Source organism: Barbus barbus (assembly GCF_936440315.1).
Source record: "Barbus barbus genome assembly, chromosome: 47".
NCBI classification, from domain to species: Eukaryota; Metazoa; Chordata; class Actinopteri; order Cypriniformes; family Cyprinidae; genus Barbus; species Barbus barbus.
Window position 1 is genome coordinate 19,644,003 of NC_136725.1, and position 25,747 is coordinate 19,669,749.

The 25,747-nt window shown below is 38.4% G+C and overlaps 1 protein-coding gene across 1 annotated transcript; it reads right to left on the reverse strand.

Moving 5' to 3' along the window:
* Window positions 1-17,085: 17,085 nt before the first annotated feature.
* Window positions 17,086-22,820, reverse strand: lrrc32 (leucine rich repeat containing 32). Its single transcript, XM_079410335.1, has 3 exons — window positions 22,680-22,820; window positions 21,311-21,401; window positions 17,086-19,130 (listed from the first exon to the last, which is right to left on the reverse strand). The coding sequence occupies exons 2-3, from the start codon at window positions 21,395-21,397 to the stop codon at window positions 17,217-17,219; spliced, it is 2,001 nt and encodes a 666-aa protein (XP_079266461.1). The 5' UTR covers window positions 21,398-21,401; window positions 22,680-22,820; the 3' UTR covers window positions 17,086-17,216.
* Between the last annotated feature and the right edge of the window lie 2,927 nt (window positions 22,821-25,747).

Below are 25,747 nucleotides of genomic sequence, written 5' to 3' on the forward strand. Positions count from 1 at the left end.
TACAGCAGCTGGGAGTTTGTTTCCTCGCGCCACAAAAAAAAAAAAATGCATGTAGAAAGAGTTTTCCCAGAGTTTTCAAACATTTTCAGTAACACTTCACTTAAAAGTATTTAATGCATTAATTGTGCCTTGTAATGCACGTTATAATGCACTGTGATCTCATGAATAATCATAACCACAGTTATACATATCTATTCATTGTTTAGAAAGAATAATGCATTAAAACACACGACAACCAATTTCAGATGAAACAATGAATCTGCAAATATTAAAATGCATTTTAACTTTGGTAACAAGTGTTTATGAAAAGATATGAAGCGTTACAATGACAGAAATTTGATCTAGAAGCTGTTTTCATGCAGGAGTTGCTTGCAAATTTCACAATTACAAAGAAATGGCAAGTAACATTAAATTAAACATGAAATTTTAACATGATTTTAAGTAGAAAAACTAGCATGTTTCTGTGTCAGAGTTTTTAGTTTTTTTTGTCTTCACTGAATATCACAATGAATTGAGATTCTTGTTTTATGAGATTTTATGATTAAAACAGGAACAAATATCTGCCAATGGAGTCAGAAAAATCATCTTAATTCAAAGTGAAAGATAAGGATATTTTTATATCAACTTTGATGAGTTTCTCAGAATTCAAGACGACTTCTGTTATTTTGCATCTCCAGTAAATTATTTTTAAAAGTTTAGATATTTATATCGGAAAGCAAGACAAAAATACTTTTTGTTTGGTAACACTTTGTTTTAAAGTGTCCTTGTTACATGTGCTCACTATTATAATAACAATAAATTATGTGTAATTACATGCAAGTAACCCTAATCCTCAGTGTTTTCACACTTGTTACTTGGGAAATCAGCACTGGCGCCCCTCAGGGTTGCGTTCTCTCCCCACTGCTCTTCTCCCTCTACACGAATGACTGCACATCAAAGGACCCCTCTGTCAAGCTCCTGAAGTTTGCAGACGACACCACACTTATCGGCCTCATCCAGGATGGTGACGAGTCTGCTTACAGACAGGAAGTTGAGCAGCTGGCTGTCTGGTGCAGTCTTAACAACCTGGAGCTGAACACGCTCAAAACTGTGGAGATGATCGTGGACTTCAGGAGAAACCCCCCTGCTCTCCCCCACTCACCATCATGAACAGCACTGTGACTTCAGTAGAGTCATTCAGATTCCTGGGCACCACCATCTCCCAGGACCTGAAGTGGGACAATCACATTGACTCTATTGCGAAAAAGGCCCAGCAGAGGCTGTATTTCCTCCGCCAGCTAAGGAAGTTCAACCTGCCTCAGGAGCTGCTGAAACAGTTCTACTCTGCAATCATCGAGTCTGTCCTATGTTCTTCTTTAACTGTTTGGTTTGGTTCAGCTACCAAAACAGACATCAGAAGACTACAACGGACAGTTAGGACTGCTGAGAGAATTATCGGTGCCCCTCTGCCCAGCCTCCAAGAACTTTAACCTCCAGAGTGAGGAAAAGGGCTAAGAAAGTCACTCTGGACCCCTCACACCCAGCTCACTCTCTCTTTGTACTGTTGCCCTCTGGCCGGCGCTACAGATCACTGAGCACCAGAACAGCCAGAAACAAGAACAGTTTTTTCCCCCAGGCCGTATCCCACCTGAACAACACATAACACACCCCGGTATACTGTACATCTGTAAATAACTCATCAAACCTTCATCTGTACATAAGACACATGCACATTCACAGTTCTGTCTATGGTCATGTCTCTTTTCTGTATATTTTTATTTTTATTACTATTGTTATTCTTAATTATTGTATATTCTCTTCATTAGTGTTCTTTATCACCTTAATTATATGTTGTCTGCACTATGTTTGTACTTTCTGTACTGGAAGCTCATAACACCAAGACAAATTCCTTGTGTGTGCAAACACACTTGGCAATAAAGCTCTTTCTGATTCTGATTCTGATTCTGATTCTGAAAACAACAATAGAAGTCACATTAAGTTTAATCAGCTTCCTTCAATATAATGATTTAATTTTGCACGTCTCATTAGTGTAGAAACACACTGGTCACTCCAGCATCACAGTGGTGAGTTGTGAATGCTAACATATTTAATAACTGTGCATGCTGATTTCAGTGTAATAATCTCCATTTAAATATGAAATGAATTGATTTATTTCCTCAATGAAATCCCCTCAGAGGAGCTGTTGTGTTTCCCACATTTGTCATGAGATGAACAAATCAGATGATTATTAAATATTGTATGTGACATTTGATCATCTGGACAAATATAGTTAGAAAGCCGTATAAACTGATGTTATTGTTTGGGGATGAAGTGAATATAGACGAATGACTCATTCGCTTCATCTGAAGACAGGAAGTGTGGATCTGATTCTGAGACTGTGTGTGTGTGTGTGTGTGAGATGTGGGATGTTTCAGACAGTCTGTGAATGTCAGATATGAGCGAGCGTCTCGTTCCGCAGAAAAACTGTAACACTGCCCTTCAAAAGTACCAGTAAGACCCCTTGAGGAACTAGTGTGCACTGAAGGAGAAGAGCCTCCCACTGAAGCTGACGTCTTCCTCTGATGCGTCTGTGGTTATATGATGTATATAAAAATAATCAGTTTAATGTTGCACCTCTTCAGTTATTCCCTCTTTGAACACTTTTAAAAAACTTTTTGCAGTGCATAATGAAGGATCCTTGTTGCTGTTTTAATTAATTTGTTGATTAATTAGTACTGTTTTGCTTTGGCCGTATATCAGATTGTCTTGTGTTAATTTTGTCTTTTGTATGGTCATCTTGGCCAGGGCTCCCTGAAAGAAGAGATTTCCTTTTATCTCAATTGAACCTTCCATGGAAAAATAAATAAATAATTAAAATGCCTTATTTTGATTTTAAGTAATATCGTTACAGTTCAATCATTTTAGGGACGTTTTTGGTCAGTTTTTTAGGGGTCAATAGTGAACGTCTCAGTGATTAATGAAAGAACATTTACTCAAATCCCAGAGAAATCCTATAAACCCAGCAGAGTCCGAGTCTGGTTCAACACTGATAGTGCGAGTGTGTTTTAATCGTTTAGACTAAACGGAGCGTTCAGTGTTTATATCAGCAGATGTTTTCTGTGTCAAACATGCTGTGTATTTATAGAGCTCGTCCTCGTCTCGTCTGCAGCCAAACAACTGCAACCATTCTGTCTGGAATCTTGTTATTGATGTCAGAAATGCGCTGCTGGAGTGTGTGTGTGTGTGTGTGTGTGTGTTGGTATTCACTATGTTATTATGACAAACTAATGTCCCCACAAGCATAGTAATAGCAGTAAATTTTGACCTTGTAGGGACATTTTTTGGTCCCCATGAGGAAACAATCTTATAAATCACACAGAATGAAGTGTTTTGAGAATCTAATGGCAGTAGTTTTGTGTGAGGGGCAGGTTTAGGGTAAGGGGGATAGAAAATACAGTTTGTACAGTTTAAAAACCATTACGCCTATGGAGAGAATGCAAGAATGTGTGTGTAACCTTGAGATCACACACACGTATGTTATTATTCATCAGAGATCAAAGGTGAGATTCCTCTCTAACACACAGCGGCTGTGATGAATGTGGTTTCTGGTGTTGTTTTGAATGTGTCTGTGGGTTTGTAGGATCATCGGGGCTCGTGATGTTTGTAATTGTGGAGAGGAACGTGTTTCTTCTTTTTATAGATATGTATATGCGTTTAATTGTCCGTGTGTCGAGCGGCTTTATGATTTTCTTTGTTTGTGTGAAGCACATGAGAACATTGAAACCATCTGAAGGTCTTTCTCCAGATGTTGTTTTATGGTTTGTAGATCAGATGGTTTGTGTTTCTGTCGTTTCTCATTACAGACATTTCAGAAGAACAAAAACATTCGCTGCCAAAACATAAAGTGCCTTCGTCTTGACGTCAGCCAGCAGAGATCCAAAAAAATGCTTTAATTAGTCATAGAGCTAGTCGTGTGAGTGATTCCTCGCATCAGACTCATGATCTCCACACATCCACCCAGAATGAGTTTACACAATTCACATTCATTCAGCAGATACTTTCATCCAAAATGAGGGGCATTGCAAGCTATTACCAACCACATAGCAACACCCTTGCAACCATAACAACATCCTGGCAACCATGGCAACACTCTGGAAAACACACAACAACATCCTGGCAGCCATAGCAACACCCTGGCAACCATAGCAATACCCTGGCAAACACATAGCACCACCATGCCAACCATAACAACACCCTGCCAAGCATAACTGCATCCTGGCAACCATAGCAACACCCTGGCAACCGTAGTAACACCATGCCAACCATAACAAAACCATGGTAACCTTAGCAACATGCTGGCAACTGTAGCAACACCCTGGTAAGCATAGCAACACCCTGAAAACTACATAGAAACACCTTGGCAACGACAGGAAAATCCTGGCAACTACATAGTAACACCCAGGTAACCATATTAACACAGAGAAAACCATAGAAACACCTTGGTAACAATAGAATAACCCTACAAACTGCATAACAATGCCCCGGCAACCACATAGCAACACACAGAAAACCATAAAAACACCCTGGCAACTGCATAACAACACCCTGGCAACCACATAGCAACATTGAAAATCACAGAAACACCCTAGCAACCACTTGTCAACACCCTGGTACCCCTACAGCGCTCCAACATTACAGCGGTAAACTGAGAATGGTAACTGCATTCATATTTCTGTGATCATTCCATAGACGTGTCTCTCCTTTTCTCAAGGACAGATGGAAAGAGCCGTAGATGAGATGAGACTGAGCCGCTTCATCATAGTGAACTCACAGCTCTGTCAGAATGTAGTGCTGTTGCTCAGAAAGAGGAAAGTGGTTGATGTGTGACCCTTCTGACCTCCAGAAAGTGAGACTAACTCCTGTCTTACTCACAAAGAGCTGTTCAGCATGACTCAAGTCCAGCTCATGAATCCCCACGTCTGCTTACAATTTACTGACTGCAGGAACTTCCTGTGCCTCCCGTTAGCGTGCGCCGAAAACATGGGAAACTGGTAACACTTTACAACAAGGTCTGGTTTGTTAACATTAGTTGATGCAATGACCACTATATTTTTCCAGTATTAACTTTTGTTAATGTTAATTCATAAAAATATTAGTTCACAGTGCATTAACAAAATAACTTAATAATGTATTAGTAACATTTGAAATTAATCAAGTATGTGTCATTGTTAGTGCATGCTGGCTAATGTAATTAACATTGATAAGATGCATTATTAATAATTTAATAATGATAATAATTAAGCAGCAAATCAGCATATTAGAATGATTTCTGAAGGATCATGTGACACTGAAGACTGCAGTAATGATGCTGAAAATACAGCTTTGATCAGAAATAAATTACATTTAACAGATATTCACATAAAAAACATATTTAAAATTACAATTATTTTTCACAATTTTTACTGTATTTTTGATCCAATAAATGCAGTCTTGGTCAGCAGAAGAGCCTTTCAAAAACATTTTAAAATCATAACATTTGCATATGTGGGTCTGAATGCACTTTGACTTTATTGAAATTCAACTGAGAAATGCAAAAGTCAAACTATCATGGATCATCTGGGTTCATCTGTGCTGGAAACGCATCAGCACTGTATGTTCTCAAAGATATGAGGCGTGATCCTCTCATGACTCTGAATGAACAGCCTTATATGGGAATGTGTGTGTTTGGGAGGAGATGGAGCCGCTATCAGTGATTCCCACATGTGTAATTAAACCCCATACATGCGTCTGTGTGTCTATCTGTGTGTCTCTAGAGGAGCATCTCAGGAACGTCATGAACTCATCAGGGACTCGAGGAGGTCATGAGAAACGTCTCCGTTGACAGATCTACAGAAAAGCTTTTGTTGTCGAGGGAATCTGAGTTAGTTACAGTAAACACACTCTGCTTTCACTCACCAGCGCCGATGAAATGCCCTGAAAGCGAGCAGCGGTCGGTGGGTTAGTGAAGGTTAGTTAGTGGAGACCACCTGTCCAAACAGTGTGTGTCGTCTGGAGCTGCTGGAGGCTCGTCTGTCATGTGAGAAGAGTCACTGAAAGTCTGCTAATTGAACCCAGTTGTGCTGGAGCTCCAGGGGCCATTTGTGAGGAACCTCACGTTCAGATTCATGTGAATTTGCCCCGTTGTGGTTTTTGAAAAACTTATAAAAGGAGCTTTGACTGATACTGAGAATCGAGTTCTTTAAAGTCCCTCACAATCAGACTCTTCTGGAGAATTATGAGTTATGATGAAGGCCAGACGCAGTGGAAAGAAACGTCTCTGGCGATTCAGAGTGAAAAGTTTAACATCTGAAGAAAAATATGAGCGGAAACTGATGGTTCCGTTTAATATGATGAATAATGACACTGAATTATTTCTGATAAAGCAGCCAGCGTGCACTAACTTTTATTATAAGAGTGGACAAGCAGTGTGTCAGAAACTGATATGCAGTCAATTCAAGTAAAGTCACATTTATTAATATAGCACTTTATACAATGCATAATGTTATGGAAGCTTGTTTTTCTCACCACATTTCAGAGAAAAAAGTTGATTGCAAGATATAAACTCAGAACTGAGACATAAACTCAGAATTTTGAGATATATATTTAGAATTGAAATATGAATTATGAGGTATAAATATAAACTCCAAATTATGAGATATAAACTGAAAATTGCAAGACAAACTCATAATTGTGAGAAAATCAAAATGTAAAGATATAGACAAGATATAAAGTCATAATTTTGAGATATAAACTCAGAATTATGAGATATAAACTGAAATTGCAAGACAAACTCAGAATTGTGAGAAAAGTCAAAATTCCAAGATATAAACTCAGAATTATGCGATATAAACTCAAACTTATGAGATATTAACTCATAATTATGTGATATAAACTAAGAATTTTGAGAAAAAAGTTAAAATTGCAAGATATACACTCAGAATTGAGATATAAACCCAGAATTACTAAATATAAATTCAAAATTGAGATTAAATTCTGAGTCGATCTCATAATTCAAAATTTATGAGTAAAAAGTCAGAAGAGAAAAAAGCGAGATATAAACTCAGAATTATGAGATATAAACTGAAAATTGCAAGGCAAACTCAGAATTGTGAGAAAAGTCCAAATTAAAAGGTATAAACTCAGAATTATGAGATATAAACTCAGAATTATGAGATATAAACTCAGAATTATGAGATATAAACTCAGAATTGAGAGTAAAAAGTCAGAAGAGAAAAAAGCAAGATATAAACTCAGAATTATGAGATATAAACTCAGAATTATGAGATATAAACTCAGAATTGAGAGTAAAAAGTAAGAAGAGAAAAAAAGCAAGATATAAACTCAGAATTGCTTGTTTTTATTCAGTGGAGGAAATAAGCTTCCATAGATTGTTTCAAAGCAGCTTCACTATGATAAACAAAAAATAATAATGTTAATGCTGCAAAATTCATCAATTATGAAACAAACTCAGTTTCTGCTATAAAGCAGCCATACAGAACACAATAGTATCATTATTCAGATCAATTCATTTCATATTTTGTGCTTGTCTGTCAATGCCGTCAAATCAGTAATATTACTGAATATTAGGTGTTTTCTACACCCCTATTCGGGACAACTCTGCTTATGTGTGTGTTTCAGTGTTAATATGGATGTGTTGTATGTGATTGAATTCCCTCCTACTCTGTTTTCTCTCTCCAGGAACCTTTGGAGTGGAGTTTCTCTCTCCAGGGATCAGCGAACGGGAAAGACTGAAAACCCGGGCTCGGATGTCCCTGTATGAAATTGAGCTCCAAATGACAGTAAAAGCCGAGGTACTTTCTGGAACACACCTGAGGTTTCATCAAAACCACATGAATGAACAGCTCAATCACCTTCATCAGCATCCAAACTGTTCTTGACTGATATATGTTGGCGCAGGAATAGATCAGACTGAATCAGATCCAATCCATTCCCATGAATCTCAGCTTCTCAGAAACACTTGACGACTGAAAACAAACACAACAACAAGCCTGTGTGAGAGCGGCGGCGGCTGCGGGTCGAGCTTATATAAGTGGATGGGTGTTCAGTAAGCCGAGCACAGCTCTTTGTTCATGTTTACAGAATTCCAGTTTCAGGTCTGCAGGGTGAAGCAGAAGCACAAAGAAGTGAAATCCTGGAAAAAGCTGCCGCGAGGAGCGTCTCTGATGCGCTTGTGTGTGAAGCTTGTTTGTTGGCTTCTGGGCGACTATGAAAGACTCGCTGAACTCTCGCTCTTTTCATTCTGCTTTAATCATCTGGCTCAGATATCCACTCATATGCTTACTGTGTTTCCTTTAACGTGACAAAGCAGCAGAGAACCACGTGATCCAGCGGAGTCTACATTCACACGGCAAAAAGGGATTTTCTTACTTAGTATTTTAGTCTTGTTTTCTTTGCCCCATGTCCCCATTTTTCAAAACACTTATAAATCATACAGAGTGAGTTTTTTCTGTGGTTTCCTGTGAGGGCTAAGTTTAGGTGTAGGGTTGGTGTAGGGCGATAGAAAATACAGTTTGTACAGTATAAAAACCATTACGCCTATGGAGAGTCCCTACAATTCACAAAAACAAACGTGTGCATACGCATGCGTGTGTGCGTGATTTTGTGACAAATGAGGACATAAATGTGTATTATGGCACAGGTATTACAAGGTGAAGGTGACTTTTCAGGACATTGACCCATGTCCCCACTTTTCAAAACGCTTATAAATCATACAGAGTGAGGTTTTTTGGGGCAAAGTAGAAATGCACAGTCTCCTGTGAGGGCTAAGTTTAGGTGTAGGGCAATAGCACATACAGTTTGTACAGTATAAAAACCATTACGCCTATGGGATGTCCCCACTTTTCACAAAAACAAACGTGTGTGTGTGTGTGTGTGTGTGTGTGTGAGAGAGAGAGATCCAGACAGTGATCAGGGCGGTCCGGCGGGTGGGCGGTGTAAAGTCAGTCCAGCGGGCAAACAAACACGAGTGGAATGATTTGTTTAGATCCTGTGAGATGGGCTGTGTCTGATTTGTTTGGTCTGTCTGCGCTCCAGACTGTTTCCATCTGCTGCTCATTTCACTCAGAATTCCTTTGAATTCACTTCAGGGCAGAAGAAATGCTGTTAGTAATGCTGCTGTCATCATGTTCTGTGTGCTTGTACCATACAGAGTCAAATACTCAAAAGTGAGTTAAACATGACAAATCCTCCCAAAACCTCCTTTTCAGGATGTTCTCCTTTATTATTTTTAATAGTTTTCATTGCAAGAAATGATGTTTGTCTGAATTTTCCAATACAAATATCTAAATGTTTTTAAATCAAGATACGTTTACTGGAAAACCAAAATGACTGAGGATATTTCCTAAAAAATGTTTCCTAAAAAATTAAGAGACAATCTGCTAATGTGGTCAGAAAAATAACCCTGTTTTCATTTGAATCAAGTTTATTTTTCTGACACCAGAGTTGTTTTTTTAAAGCATAAACCTACTTAATGTTGATGCGTTTTTCAGAGAGCAGTACTTGATATCTTCTGTCAGTTTGTTTCTCTAGTAAATGTGTCTTGATTTAAGGATGTTTAGATATTTGTACTGGAACACAAGACAGAACTAGAGGAAGAACATTAGTTCTTGCAGTGTTAGAATCCGGTTATAGTACACACACACACACACACACAGTTCTGTTCAGTACTTCAGTGATCGGTTGTGTTTTGTCTTCATAGGCTGATGATCAGAATGGAAGCTGGAGTGACTCAAACGCTCAATGAGAAGCGCTCAAGAGAACTACATTTTAGTTTGAAGCTTACTTGACAGCCGTATCAAAAAGCATGCTCTATATAGCATGAATATTGTCGGTATGAATGGCCTCATGGGACAGTGAAAGCAGTCGCTCATCAAGGTGAATTTTCACCTACAGTTTTTCTGAATTCAGACAAACAGTACAACTTCTCTCTGCTTCAACGGGGAAATACAAACATCTCAAAAACTTCCCAAACTCACACTTGAATAACAGATTTCAAATCATTTGTTAATAAGACTTTACTAATTGAGAGTATCACTGCATTTGTTTTCCAGCAGATTTTGTTCCAGAAGCATTTTTCTCATTAATTTTCCCCACAGGGATTTTAATAAGTCTTCATTAAAGAGTTACACTCTTAAAACTAAAATTTCTTAAAAGCTTCTTCACAGTGATCCCATGGAAGAACCATATGTGACCCTGGACCACAAAAGCAGTCTTAAGTCGCTGGAGTATATTTGTAGCAATAGCCAACAATGGGTCAAAATGATTGATTTTTCTTTTATGCCAAAATCATTAGGATATTAAGTAAAGATCATGTTCTATGAAGATATTTTGTAAATTTCCTACTGTAAATATATCAAAACGTCATTTTTGATTAGTAATATGCATTGCTAAGAACTTCATTTGAACAACTTTAAAGGCGATTTTCTCAATATTTAAATTTTTTTGCACTCTCAGATTCCAGATTTTCAAATAGTTGTATCTCAGCCAAATATTGTCCGATCCTAACAAACCATACATCAATGGAAAGATTATTTTTTAAAAATGGACCCTTATGACCTGTTTTGTGGTCCAGGGTCACATTTTTGGTTCCACAAAGAACAATTAAGTCAAAGGTTCTTTAAAGAACCATCTCTTTCTTACCTTTTTATAATCTGAAGAACGTTCTTTCGCTACAAAGAAGCTTTTGTGGAACAGAAAGGTTCTTCAGATGTTAAAAGTTCTTTATGGTTCAAGGTTCTTCTATGGCATCGCGCCTTTGAATTAAGATTATTTTTCTTACCTCATTGAAAGATATTTTTGCTTGTTTGGTTTAAGGTTCAAAAACACACTATTTTCCACATACACATTGTTGTTGCTCCTCTATGCTCCGCCTTTCTGAAACACGTAGATTTTTACAAAGCTCATCGTTCTGAGAAGTGAGCTGTGCTCTGATTGGCCAGCTATCCAGTGTGTTGTGATTGGCCGAATACCTCAAGCGTGAGACGGAAATGTTACGCCCCTCACTGCATTGTGATGACGTTTCCCAGGGCGATGAGACACAAACAATAAAACCCATTATAAACGAGGCATTTGTTGCATCCAGTGGGGACATAATTACTGATTATAATGACTTAGGCCGTGTTCACACTTGGCGTCTTTTTCAAAGCTGCCGGCGTCTGTTTTACATTATAATCCTATGGAGTAAACTGTGTTTTCAAAAAAGTCCTGAGCGCTTTTTAAAATGCCACTGCCGCCGTCTTTTTCTGCAGCTCAGAGCGTTTTTTCGAGTTGAAAAAAGTTAAACTTTTCTGAAAGAAACGCCCTACGTCAAGCGCCTTTTTGACAGCTGACCAATGACAAGCTAGTAGTGAGATCTGTCGTTTCCATAACAACAAGAAGAAAAATGGAGAAGGTGCCGCAAACCGTGCATCATCCAACCGGAGCTCCTGGACTAAATTGTTGTAAGCACCATATTGGTTTCTTCCTCGTATAATGTCGTGCACCCACAAACGTCGTTGTGAATCGACATTTTCTTTCCCGTTAACTTCAAAAGTCAACGCAAGAGCCAACTTTTTACTCTTTCTTGACATTTCTGCAGTACACAGCGCTAGGCTACTGTTGCAGCTGTTGCTATGGCAACAAAAGACGCTCTCGGCTGCTATTTGTAACAGACGCTGCCAGCTTTGTTTTTCATAAAAAAAACGCTCTTGTCAACTTTTTCTAGACAAAAAAGACGCCAAGTGTGAACACGGCCTTATACTTTCTTTTTACGCGTTGCGTTGCATCACGCCGCGTAAACATTACCATATCTGCATTTGTGATCGGAGAAACGACAAACAAGCACTACACTATACTGCTCAAAACTCATGTTTGAATCGTCAGTGGAAAATTCTTTAAATAAGAAAACATACTTACAGGCTCAGAGTCAGAAGCGCCAGACTGTTCTTGCACAGTTGGAGTTGCCCCCCTTTATAGAAACAGCCTTTGTGCACAGCTGGTATTGTAGGCTACTCTCCCTGGTTCAGGAAATAGTCCTGCGTAAAATGCGCTGCACACACTCTAGTTGAACCAGGCGCGCAGATGGCACTAGGGACGGGGGGGACATGACCCCCCCAGATTCATAGTGACCCGATCCGTCCCCCTCACTGTCTCTACGAAAGGCAACATCAGTATACGGAGGATAAATCAGGGTTTCCGCTATGTACATTAGCCTAAGTAGTGGCGGCCAGGCCAAAACAGTCCCAAAACACGTGTAGCCAATCAGCAGTAAGGGGGCGTGTCTTGTACTGATAGAGAGAAGAGAGCGCTCTATTTGAGTGCACAGGAGTCAGGACGTATATTAGCAGATTGACTATAGACAGAGAGAGATGGCAGATGAAAAAAGAGGAAAATATCATAGAAACAAAACATTAAAAAAGAAGGGTTACGATCAGGCAAGAGATAGGACCCGTGTAAGTATATATCGGACTTAGTATATACCCCCCCCCCCCCCCCCCCCACAACTGGACTGCTGACAGCTTGGTCCCCTCCAGTTAAAAAATCCCATCTGCGCCCCTGGGTTGAACTGTTCTGGAACAGTGTTGTAAACACAACTTAACCACTGATTTCTAGTTGTGTCCTCTTTTGGAAGCCCAAACAAAGTAGTTTCGCTTTCACATTGAAACACAGCATCTCCAGGACATGGCCCCGGCGGCAGGAACAATACTACAGCCAGAATAAAAATCACACGCTCTTTCTTTGCGTATACATTTGGGCAGTGTTTCGCAAATCTTCCCACATCGTGACGTAGACGTGGGGGTGTGTTTGACTGAGATGTTTTAGGGAGGCGTGGCAGTGTCTTAACTTTTATAAAGAATATCTCTTTGGTTTTGAGACTTTAGTCTTTGCAACTTCAGGGATCTTATCTATGCACAAACAGCTTGTAACACTCCAAAGAGAAAGGAAAACTTGAAATCGCATCATGTGACCCCTTTAAGCAAAGTTTTTTTTAGAAAGCAAGACTTAAATCATTAAATCATTTTGTTTGTCAAGTAAAGGCATCTTGATTAAAGAATGTTTAAATATTTATACTAGAAAACAACACAAAAATACTTTTGAAAAGAAAATCATGTTTTTGCCGTCCAATAGTGCAAGTTACGTTTATATGGCTGTCAACGAATGAGATGCTACATTTTATTCAAAATCCACTGGATATTGGTTGAATATTTTCAGGCTCTAATAATTTCTTCTTTGATTTCTGTTCTATCTGAAATCAAAGCACCTGAACAGGACAAACTGGTAATTATGACTTCAGGCAAGAGGGAAAGTTCTGACAGTTTTCCTCATTCTTCAGCCTAATGATGATGAAGATGAAGATGATGAACGCGGCTATTGTCTCAGAGATTCCACAGAAAACAAAGCCTCTCTTCAAACACGTGATTCTCATCTCGTTTCTGGTAATTACACGTTCATATGAAAACAAGAAAGTCCTACACATCATAAAGACAGGATTTACAATAATTGTATAAATAATGCCACTGCTATTATAAAGCATAAAGCATACAACGGCTTCATTGTGCTGTGAAAACGAGCAGTAACGATCAAAACAAGGAAAGATGGGTTGACCTGTGACATCAGCATCACATGACCTCATTTACAGTGAGGTCATGAGGAGGAAGTTAGATCGATACTATTATTCCTGAAGCGTTGAAACGGCGATTGTTTGATGAATCTGTCACCATGACGAGGCTCTTATTGAAGGAAGAGCAGATTTAAACTGCACTGAACCAGACAGAAACCCCTGTTACTCATTCCGCACGTGAAGAGGCGTTTACATCAAAGACTTGAAGCAAAAAACACCTATCAGGCGAAAAATAGTCGAGAAAAACCAAATTATGACCTCAGAGAGAAAGGGATATTACACAGCACCGCATCTCAATGAAAAATTCTGCTAATTTGCAAAGAAACCCCAATTTGATGATGCTGAGCTCAAAAATATCAATGTCGAGTTTCCATTACGTTCCCAAAATAAGACTGAAGAATCAAATGTCAAATGTTTCTGTATTCAAATATGACATTTAACTTAAAATATGCAAAGGAGTGGGAAAATATGTTCAGGGACTAGATTTAATGTCAAAGAATTTTTACATAAACACAAGTTTATAAATATATTTTCCAAAACTTTTTCAGATAACTTAAATATTCCAAGTAACTAAAGTTAACTAAACTTGTCATTTTAAGTCAAGCATAAACACTTAGGCCCGGTTTCACAAACGAGGCTTAGCTTAAGCCAGGACTAGGCATTAGTTCAATTAAGATATTTAAGCAACTTTTACAAAAATGCCTACGAATTACGAAAACATTGAGGTGTGCAACAATGACACTGACATAGTTTAAGATGCAGTAACAGTGCATTTTCTTTTGTCAACCTTAATATCAGTCAGCACGTGTGAAAATGGGCTGAGAATTGATCAAATGTTCTCAGATTCAGACAGGAATCATGTTTTTCTGCTGATTTAGAGAGGATACAAGACCTCTTCACCGCACAAATTCACATCAAGGCAAAAATGCTACAAAATGCATCATATTTTGAAATAAAGTGTGACTTGAAAGAGCAAATCAGACACTGTTTTTGCAATCAGCAGCTCAAAATGAGTCAGAAACGAGCTTTGGGTTTCATCCAGCACATCTGCACTGCAACAAATTATCCTCTTACTTTGTATTTTTGTGTTGTTTTCTAATATAAATGTTTAAAAATTCTTGAATCAAGATGCATTTACTTGACAAGTACAATGATTTTAAATATTAAGTCTTGTTTTCTAAAGAAAACTATCCAAATTTTGTTAGTTTTTACTTAAAATAAGCAAAAATATCTACCAATGGGATAAGAAAAATAATCTTGTTTAGCCTTTGAATTAAGATTATTTTTCTTACCCCATTGGCAGATATATTTACGGCAACAAATTTTGATGATTTTTTTTTTTTAGAAAACAATACTTAACATCTTAAATCGTTTTAAATCAAAACAAGTAAAAAATACTAATTAAGAAAATCATTTTTTTGCAGTGTGCAGCAAGGCGGTGTAATAAACTGATCATATAATTTGAAAGATGACATAAATGAGCCCTTTAAGAGCTGAGAACAGTAGGGAACCGCAGCCAAACAAACAGCAGCGCGTCTTTGAGAACTTGGTGTTCCATGTTTGTGCTGCGCGTTTCCTGTAGCGCTACTTCCTGTTTGGACAGGCCTGATGGGCATTGTGCTGGAGTCGCTCTGCCAGCCCGCTCTCAGAACTGAGAGTCCATATTCATTTCTCTGATCACCCATCTGTTTAATCACCTCATTACTGATAGTTTTTCTACTTGTGTAAATTCATTATCACTGCAGGACTGTTCATATGAAGCACAAGCGCTGTAGGCTCGAGTAACTGATTGCATCCGCTGGGATTGAGTGAATGCTGCACTGCAAAAAATTATTCTCTTACACTTAATATTTTTGTCTTGTTTTCTAGTATAAATAGTTAAACAAGTTAACTTATTCTACTAACCCTAACCTAAACATAACACAAGTCTACTAATACTCAAGAGTTTTTAGTAAATAGTGGACTATGGAAATAAAGTGTAATTTAGGAATAATGTATTTTATCATGACTTTAGCCTAAAACCTTGTTGTGGAGGAACAGTGAACAGACAGCGCATAACAGAGACGTTTTATTTAGGAAAATACTTCATAAATAGCTTTACACAGTAGTTCATTATACAAACATTGTGGTAATAGTTCCTTCATATAGCACTGGTGTGTAGTGACTGCTCATACATGACGTGTGTGTGTGTGTGGCTTCTGCGGGTTTTGTCACGTGTAGCTGGAAAGCAGAAGGGGGCGTAGCCGTGACTCAGATGGACAGGAGGAAGCTGCTGTCATTAGCACGTCAACAGCTCTGAAACAAACATCTATTAATATCTGTGGTGATGATGTGCGCTTCCCTCAACAAGGATTTCCTGTCTATCTTTATCCACGCCTGATATAGACTCCAGGGTCAAACTTATTTCAGCTCTGGGCTGGAAATATCTCAAAAAAGACCCGGCTGACCAAACAAACTTCACAGCCGGTGTGTGTTTATATGTGTGTGTAGGGAGTGAAGCTGAACCTGATCACCAGTCCAGCCCAACTCGGTGTCACTGAGAGAGACAGAATGAATAAATCATCACAGCGAATGCAGTGCAGCTTTCACCGAAAGGAAACTGAGCTCAACAACAGGAAAGCGATGCTGAGAGACGCTCTGCTGCAGGTGTTCCAGTAAAAACACTTCCTCCGGCTGATGAAATTCCTTCGGCTAATGCACAACATACACGTATGTGACCCTGGACCACAAAACCAGTCATAAGGGTCAATTATTTTGAAATTGAGAATTATACATCATCAAAGCTGAATTAATAAGCTTTCCATTGATGTATGGTTTGTTAGAATTGGAAAATATTTGGCTGAGATACAACTATTTAAAAAATCTGGAATCTGAGGGTGCAAAAAAAATCTGAGAATCTTTACTAATACTAACTTTACTAATCAAAAATTAAGTTTTGATATATTTGCGGTTGGAAATTTACAAATGATGTTTACTTAATGTCCTAATGATTTTTGGCTTAAAAGAAAAATTCATAATTTTGACCCATACAGTGTATTGTTGGTTATTGCTACAAATATACCCGTGCAACTTATGACTGGTTTTGTGGTCCAGGGTCACATATTGAAAACACACTCCTACAATCACATGTCTCACTCTACAACCCTCTTCAGTCAATCTTGCATCTGTTCGCAACTTGATGCAGTTTTCACATTACTCATATACATTTCACTCCCATATTCACAATCACAATCGATAAAGTGCGCGCATCAGAAAGTGTAGTGTTATTGCAGAAGATTAGCACAAAAAGATGTTTGGGATCGTTTGTGCAGTCTCGCTCAGGACATGTTCTTGCATCTGGCTGGTCTCAAATGCAAGAGCACGTCCAGCTTTGCCCATGAAAGTTTATTCTGTGAATATTGCATGCATTTCTGTTTAAATAGCAAATGTCACAACTGATGTGAATGCAAAGGATGGTGATCAGGATTTGACACTGAACTGATTCCAGATCCACCCACGCATCACATACTGAAACCCAGCTGTCATGCATGCAGCACCACAGTCAGGTGAGAACGCTTTGGTTTCTTTTCCTTCTTTTGACTCAAGCTTTGATGCCTCTTTTGAATCCATGCGTTTTCGAGTGACAGAGTTTTAAGGCGACCACCAACACCAGTGTCAGTCCGAGCGCGAGCACGACGATCACGCTGATCCACAACACTTTCCTGTCCACAGACTCGCAGTGCTCCGATTGCACGGCGCTCACACTGATCTCAACGCTCTCTGAGTCTCTTGTGAACCAGCAGGTCACGGCAGCGATATCCGGCACGTTCAGTCTGTCCTGCTGAAGCAACGTGAGGAGGTACGGGTTTCCGCAGCAGCTCAAGGGGTTGGAGCCTACGTATAAAGTCCGGAGCGATTTCTGCAGAGCAAAAACCGTGTTAGATGCAAGCGTTACCAAACTGTTATTCTGCAGGTTCAAGGACTCCACAGAAGAATCTCCGCTCCACAGAGAGACGCCCGTGAGTCGGTTCACTGACAGATCCAAAGACTTGAGTTTACGGAAGAAGGTGAAGTCTATGGCTAGGGTTTGGAGCTGGTTTCCTCTTAGAGAAAGATGGGCAAGGGTCGTCTCCAAACCTGAGAGAGAGTACGGGTCCAAGACCATGTCGGGATTCTGAGAAAGATCCAGAATAAGCAGCGGGCTTCCGCGAAATGCGCCTGGTGGAACCGATGCAAGACTGTTCTCTGAGAGGTAAAGATAGCTCAGGGTCGGGATAGAGGACAGTCGGATGCAGTCGTGCATTGGACCCTTGAAAGAAGGACAGATGTTAAACAGGTTTTGCTGAAGGTGAAGGCTTTTTATGTTGGGGAGCCTTAAGAAAATCCCGGTGTCTAGTGTGCTCAGAGCATTTCCCTGAAGGTGCAAGACTTCCAACGCAGCCAGCGTGTTTTCACCAAAGGACAAGTTCTGCAAATTGTTGTAGCTGATGTCCAAGGTTTTCAACGAGTTCAGATGGCCTACTGAATCCACACTGAAGCTCTCTAAACAGTTATTGCTGATGTTTAGGCTCTCCAGAGAAATCATGCTGCTGAAGAATGAGGACGGAATGGCTTTGAGCTGGTTGTAGCTCAAGTCTAAGTAGAGCAACCTGGGAAGATCCTGGTGCCTCTGATTGACGCAAAGGCAAAGGGGTTTGTCGTGGTCAGTGACTAGATACCCGCTGGCCTTTAGGTTCTCCAGCTCTTCTAGCGGACCGGAGCAATTCACACTTCTCAAGAGGTTTCTGGACAGGTCCAGGTACATGAGTTTGTTCCTCTGGGGAAGCACGGGGAAGTAGAGGATTTTATTTTCCCTCAGGTCCAAATACAGAAGCTCGAATTCCAGATCTGAGTCAACGGTCTGGAAATTGGTCAAGCTATTTTTGCTCAAGTTTAGAGTTTTGAGCCGAACAAGGTTGAAGTCCGTAATGCATGAAATGGAGTTCACCGACAGATCGAGTTCTGAAAGCCCCGTGAGGGATTCAAAAGCACCTTCTTCGATTTCTATGATGACGTTATTGTGCAGGTCGATGCTTGTTAGAGCCTGAGATCCGTTGAATGTGTGCCTGCTTAGTTTAGTAATGCTGTTCCCGTTTAAAGAGAGCTTGGTGAGGACCGGGGCATCGCTCAGGAAATAATCGCTCATATCCGTAAACAGACCGTTTCCGGACAAATCCAGATGCTGCACGGATTTGAGCGGCCCAACGTGAGTTTTCAGAGCCGCATGAAGGTCCAGCAAGTTTCCAGACAGGTCCAGCACCTCCAAATGGCTCGTGTCCTGGAACAGGCCCGGCTGGATGAACTGGATCTTGTTGGCGTGGAGGTTCAGATGCTGGACGTCGGAGAGCGCCAGAAGCTCCCGGTCCGTGAGGTTCTGCAGGAGGTTTCGAGACAGATCGAGGAGGTGGATGGAGGCCGGCAATCGTGCCGGGACCCTTCTGAGGTTCAGACCGCTGCAGTCGACATCCTCGTGGACCTTAAACCGACAAGAATGAGTGCTATTAGCCAACAGTATTTACCACACTGCAAAAAAATATTCTCTTGCTTAGTATTGTTGCCTTGTTTTCTAGTATAAATATAAAATAATTCTTGAATCAAGATGAATTTATTGTACAAGTAAAATGACTTAAGATTAGTGGTCGACCAATATATATCGCCATTGCCGATATATCGGTTGATATTTTTCAAATATCGGCATCGGCTGATAAGTTTTTCTGTTTGACCGATGCATTCGAGTCGGGACTTTTATTTTGACGGCGCTGATAACAGCAGCGCCTGAGCATACATTTGCTCACATTCTTCTCCCTCTTGTTCACTGTCGTTGTTCAGTTCTGTCTAATACGGATATAAGTCTGTCTAATTATCAGATAGAACTGTTAAACAAAGGGATTAAAATATATATAAAAAAGTATTATAACGATTGCTTTTATATTATTAGTAATAGAAAGGCAAATATTATAATACTTTCTCGTTTCATGCGTCCATGCATTTTGAATGCTTTAAACTTTAAACTTGTGATTTCAAATTATGCTGCGCTTTATGCATTTGCCCACTGTCATATTCATGTCATTTTCACTGTGTGCTGTATGTAAAATGAGTGTTACCTTGGCTTTATTTGAAAAAAATATGATTCCCAATGCACACAAACTCCCATGAATACTGAGTGCCCTGTTGGTTACAGTGTTTACTGGCTTTTTAATTATATTTTTATTAAATATTTATTTATCTGTGAAAAATACATTCTCATCTAAAGTATAAGTATGTTTATTTTACAAATTTATTTTTTAATCATTTTCAAATGATTTAAAATTTCTTAAATATTAATTAAAATAAATAAAATTATATCGGCTTTATATCGGCCATCGGCCACCTTGCTTTCTAAGATATCGGCATCGGCTGTCAAAAAATCAATATCGGTCGACCACTACTTAAGATATTATGTCTTGTTTTCTGTAAAAAAGATTCCTTAAAACAAGCAAAAATATCTGCCAATGGGACAAGAAATATAATCTTGTTTAGCCTTTGAATTAAGCTTGTTTTTCTTACCCCGTTGGCAGATATTTTTGCTTGTTTTAATCAAAACAAGACTTAATATCTTAAATCACTTTACTTGTCAAGTAAATGCATCTTGATTCAAGAATGTTTAGATATTTATTCTAGACAAAAATACTAAGAAAATAATTTGTTGCACCGCAAGTGATTCTGATGTATGCTACCAGTCAAATGTTTTTGAACAGTAAGATTTTTAATGTTTTTTAAGGAAGTCTCTTCTGTTCCCCGCATTTATTTGATCCAAAATAAAGCAAAAACAGTAGCATTTTAAAATATTTTTACTATTTAAAATAACTGTTTTCTATTTGAATATATTTTAAAATGCTGTTTACTCCTGTGATTTCAAAGCTGAATTTTTAGCATCATTACTCCAGTCACATTATCCTTCAGAAATCATTCTAATATTCAGATTTGCTACTTAAAAATGTTTTTATTATTATTATTATGTAGAAAACAGAAAGCAGCATTCAAAATAGAAAGCAGTTATTTAAAATAGTAAAAATATTTCACAATTTTACCATTTTTGCTATATTTTTGATCAAATAAATGCAGGCTTGGTGAGCAGAAGAGACTTATTTAAAAAACATTAAAAATCTTACTGTTCAAAAACGTTTGACACTCATGACATCACACAGCTGCTTCTTGGAAGATTTCAACACAATGGACCACACAGCTTTTAGTGTGACGTTTGACTTAAAGCAGCTCTCAGTTTACACTATCTGTGCACTATCTACACTTTATTTATCAACTGTGGCTCAGGGACGGTGTTTCAGGATTTTCCCTCGTCTCTGGGACTGACCCTTCATTTCCATCAGGGTTCGGCGAGAGGATGGAGACATAATGGAGCGCTGATGTATTTCATCTTACACACACTTCCTCTGCATTCATTAGTTGTGTGTCACCATGGTCAGTGGAGGTTTCCTACATTTAAAGTCAATTTAGCTCAATCAACTGAGGCTTGGAATCTGTTTTCAGTCTTTTGACACTCAAAAAAGGAAGAAAATCTTTGGTAGACTGTTCACTCTGAGAGATCAAATACAGACAGTCTGTTTGATTCAGAAGTTGAACATCAAGCTAGTCAGACCAGGAGATGCTGTAACTCACCACTTGACAGGCTAAAGGCTCTGCTGGATGTCTGTACGGCGAGACCTGGTTCACCACGAGCATCAGTATCCAGAGACAGCTTCCCATGATGCTGCAGAGACACAGAAGAGCAAGCGAATGAGGATGAATTGCATGAACATGATGTCACTCCGCAGGCGCTCACATCACAGCTTCTGTTTTTAATTTCAGTGATGTCTGATAAAGTGGAACATTGACTCTTTCTCGATGTCAACAGATGTGTCACTCCTGTCTAGGTCTGGTTTCTGCGTTTGATATTTGACATGAACAGAAACGCCCACACGTGACGAGCACAGCAGAAATATGAAAGGTTAATCTCCATTTCCACATTATGTGTTAAATATATATCAGCGGGTGATGTTTCAGCAGAAATTAACCCTCTGATCTCCAGCCATTACTCATCATGTGCCAATCAAAGGAAACCCATAAACCTCACACTGCAAAAAAATTATTCTCTTGCGTAGTATTTTAGACTTGTTTTCTAGTAGAAATATCTAAACATTCTTGAATCAAGATACATTTACTTGACAAGTAAAATGATTTAAGATATTAAGTCTTGCTTTCTAAAAAACATTTGGTTACACTTTTTTTTGATAGTCCACTTTAGACATTCTACTAACTAGAAGTAACTTTGTAACTACATGTCAACTAATTCTCATTCATTTACATCAACATGTCTGCTAACTCTCAGAGTGGACTGTTAGGGTAGGTTTAGGGTTAGTAGAGTAAGTTGACATATACTTGCAAAGTTTCTCATAGTCAGTATGTTGTGGACCCATCAAAATATATAAAGTGTTAGCAGATATTAAACAGACAGTCTACTAATACTCTAATGACTGCTAGTTGACATGTAGTTACAAAGTTACTGACTGTTAGTAGAATGTCTAAAGTGGACTATCAAAATAAAGTGTTTCCAAAAATGTTTGTTAGTTTTTGTTTTCTAGTATAAATATCTAAACTTTCTTGAATCAAGATGCATTTACTGTATAAGTAAAATGTCTTAAGATATTATGTCTTGCTTTCTGTAAAAGAAATATCAAATTTTTTTTAGCTTTCCCTGAAAACAAGAAAAAATATCTGCCAATGGAGTAAGAAAAATTATCTTAATCTTGTTTAGCCTTTGAATTATTTTTCTTGCGCCATTGGCAGATATTTGTTCTTGTTTTAAACATAATATCTTGTCATTTTACTTGCATCTTGATTCAAGAATGCTTAGATGTTTATACTAGAAAACAAGACCAAAACTAAGTAATACAATCATTTTTTGCAGTGAATCAGAAAAGCAAACATGTGAAACATGAGAGTGTTGTGATTGCAGTGAAGTGTAGGTGTGTCTCAGGTGTAGTGTCACCTCAGTAGTGTGCTGCTCCGCTGCTGTTCACACTCATGCTGCTCTCCTCCGTCTCACTCGCTCTGCCACACATCCTGTGAGAATATCCTGCAAATACTCTTGTTTTTTCCTTCTGTGCTCAAGCCTTGTATGGGATCGGACCTCCCTCTCTCTCTCCTCCCTTCTGCTCTCTCTCTCTCTCTGAGTGTGTGTCTCTTTCTCTCTCTGTCGCTTTGTGTAACTCTCTCCCTGTCGCTCTGTCTCTTTCTTTCTCTTGCTATTTAACTCTGTTCCTCCCTCCCTCCCTCCCTCTCTCTCTCTCTCTCTCTCTCTCTCAATTCAATTCAATTCAATATGTGCTTTATTGGCATGACAATTGTTACAATGTATTGCCAAAGCATAGTGTTTACACTGATTCTAGAACAGATACGTATTTAAAAAAGAAATAATAGCTTAAGAATTGAATAAATAAACACATGCATGCATATATATATTTAAATAAAATAGAACTAATCAATTCTATGAATTCTAGAATTCCATGAACAATTTAAAATTCTGTGTGTGTGCATGTGCGCGCTTTTGTGACATATGAGGACACAAATTTGTATAATGACATGGTATGACAAGGAGAAGGTGATTTATGAGACATTTCCCCATGTCCCCATTTTTCAAAAGGCTTATAAATCATACAGAGTGAGGTTTTTCTGAGAAAGTTTCCCGTGAGGGCTAAGTTTAGGTGTAGGGTGATAGAAAATACAGTTTGTACAGTATAAAAACCATTACGCCTATGGAATGCCCCCATAATTCACAAAAACGTGTGTGTGTGTGTGTGTGTGTGTGTGTGGACTTGTTGACTCCTCCCTCTTTCTGTGACAGGCATCAATGTTGCTGCTAGTAAGATCCAGTCTTGTTTTTCACCTAATAAATATTGAAGTTGTGTTTTCTTGTTTAACATTTTGAAGTCAGGGCAAAGTGTTTCAAATTTGGGATAATTTCTGAAAACTGGAGCTTTACTGTCACTGTGAGGATGGAGAAATAATGTTTCATTGATGATATATGGTTGTCATTTTTAGTAGGACTGTTTATTATTATGATTATTATTATTTTAATGCCTTCTGAATACATTGGAATGTGATATGTGTGGGGTATAATTTAGCGTTTGTTTTTAGATGTTTTAATAAAGCGTGTTAAAAGTCTCTGAAAACTGATGTTGATGGTGCTTTGACGGCATTTTACTGAAATGTATTGTTTGTTTTTAAACTCAGTGTAGTGTATTTGATTAATGTAGTGTACTGAGTGTAGTTCTTGTGTAATTTACAGATTTGTTTAAAGTCAAGTCTCTCTCTCTTGCTCCCTCCCGAGTTTTATACGAGGTTTCAAGTATAGTAGACTGCAGAAATATAAATGCTTATTAATGAATTTTATTGTTGGTCAAGGTAAATAAGCAATTTATATTTCTAGAAAAAATTAAATAGAGCAGAGAAATGGACAGCACATTGTATCCGTTTTGAAATCTAAGATTAAATCTAGATTATTGTTGATTTTAAGTGTTACAAATTGATGAATGCAATTACTGTTTTTAAGATTGAATGGTGTTGGTTGTGTTATGCACTTAATGAGGAGTTGTTTTTTTACACATGAATTAAAATAGGAATATAATGGTTTGTGTTTAATAAAGTGTTAAAATAACCCTTTCCTTCGCTCTCTCTCTCAATTCAGTTCAGCTACATACACTACAGCCAAAGCAATGAACAAAATCATGCTTATATAATACATAAACAATCAATTATTCAATTAATAAATAAATACAACATTTTTATAAACAAGAAATAACAAAGGATTAAGACCATGTTAAATGTGTGACAATGTGTTGCTCTCTCTGTTCCTAAATCATGTTAAACATAGTTCCTTATTTAACTTTACAACTTGGTTATGAAAATTAATCATGGTTTTATTGCAGTAACCATGTTTTGTTTTCTTGTTGTTGGTGGTTATAAGGCTTCTATAACCACAGTTTTACTACAAATACCAATGTAAAACTATGGATAGTGTAGCAAAACCATGTTTAAATTTGTGATTATCATGTTTTAAGTAGGCTATAGTAGCTAACCATGATTTTATTTTATTTTTTTGGTTTTATTTGTAGTAAAACCATGTATAATTTGGCTGTAAATGCCTAATAATGCATCTTCTACAAACACTGCCAGCTAACAGAATCAAAAGTGTCTTTCTTTTTTAACTTTAATGCTAGTATTGGTTAAATTCAAGAAGCACAAAGCCTAAAAGCACGCGCGTTGCGTCATGGTTTGAGTCTTCAGGGGTTCCCGGCAGGAAAATCTCGAACATTTGACTCGAGCGCGTTGCTTTTCTTCTTGTTTCTCGCGCGCAGCTCGTGTTCTGTCGCGTCGAAGGCAGGAAAAGCACCGTTGCGACACGAGAATGCACAAAGCGCGTGTGATCAGCAGGCAAACAAAACACTTATGAGCCAGATAACTTCTGATTAGTTGTCATCATGAAGTGGCGTTTCTAATAACCAACGCTCTGCTGATTAAACAGCTGGTGGTCGCTGTAGTTCACTCTGACCCGGCGGAGTTAGTCTCCATCTAGCGGATGTTTCATCACATCACTGGCCTCGGAACAGCCTCAGGGTGTGGATTCTGTGTGGAAATTTGCTTGTGCACAACACATAAAGAAATAGTCCAATTAAATGAAAATATGCAGAAATTAAATGCACTATAAATGATTTGGGGACAGTGTTTCAGTGACTGGAGGAAGTGTTATTATGGATTATAGACTCGTATTTTAGTTCAAAACGTCTTAATGCTGGATGGGTTTCAGCTTTTGTCTTCTCCAGATGTTAACTGATGGACTGGAGTGTGGATTATTGTGATGTTTTTATCAGCTGTTTGGACTCATTCTGACGGCACCCATTCACTGCAGAGCATCCATTGCTGAGACACTGATGCAGAGACACATTTCTACAAACCTGATGAAGAAACAAACTCATCCTGATATTAGATGATCTGAGGTTGAGCACGTTTTCACTCATTCATTCATTCATTCATTCATTCATTCATTCATTCATTCAT

What these genes read in the sequence shown, in the direction of transcription:
- lrrc32 (XM_079410335.1), bottom strand. Translation starts at nt 21,397, where the DNA reads ATGGGAAGCTGTCTCTGGATACTGATGCTCGTGGTGAACCAGGTCTCG. An exon ending in AGCCTTTAGCCTGTCAAGTG is followed by an intron (nt 19,131 to 21,310) that starts GTGAGTTACAGC and finishes TGTCGGTTTAAG; the next exon opens with GTCCACGAGGATGTCGACTG.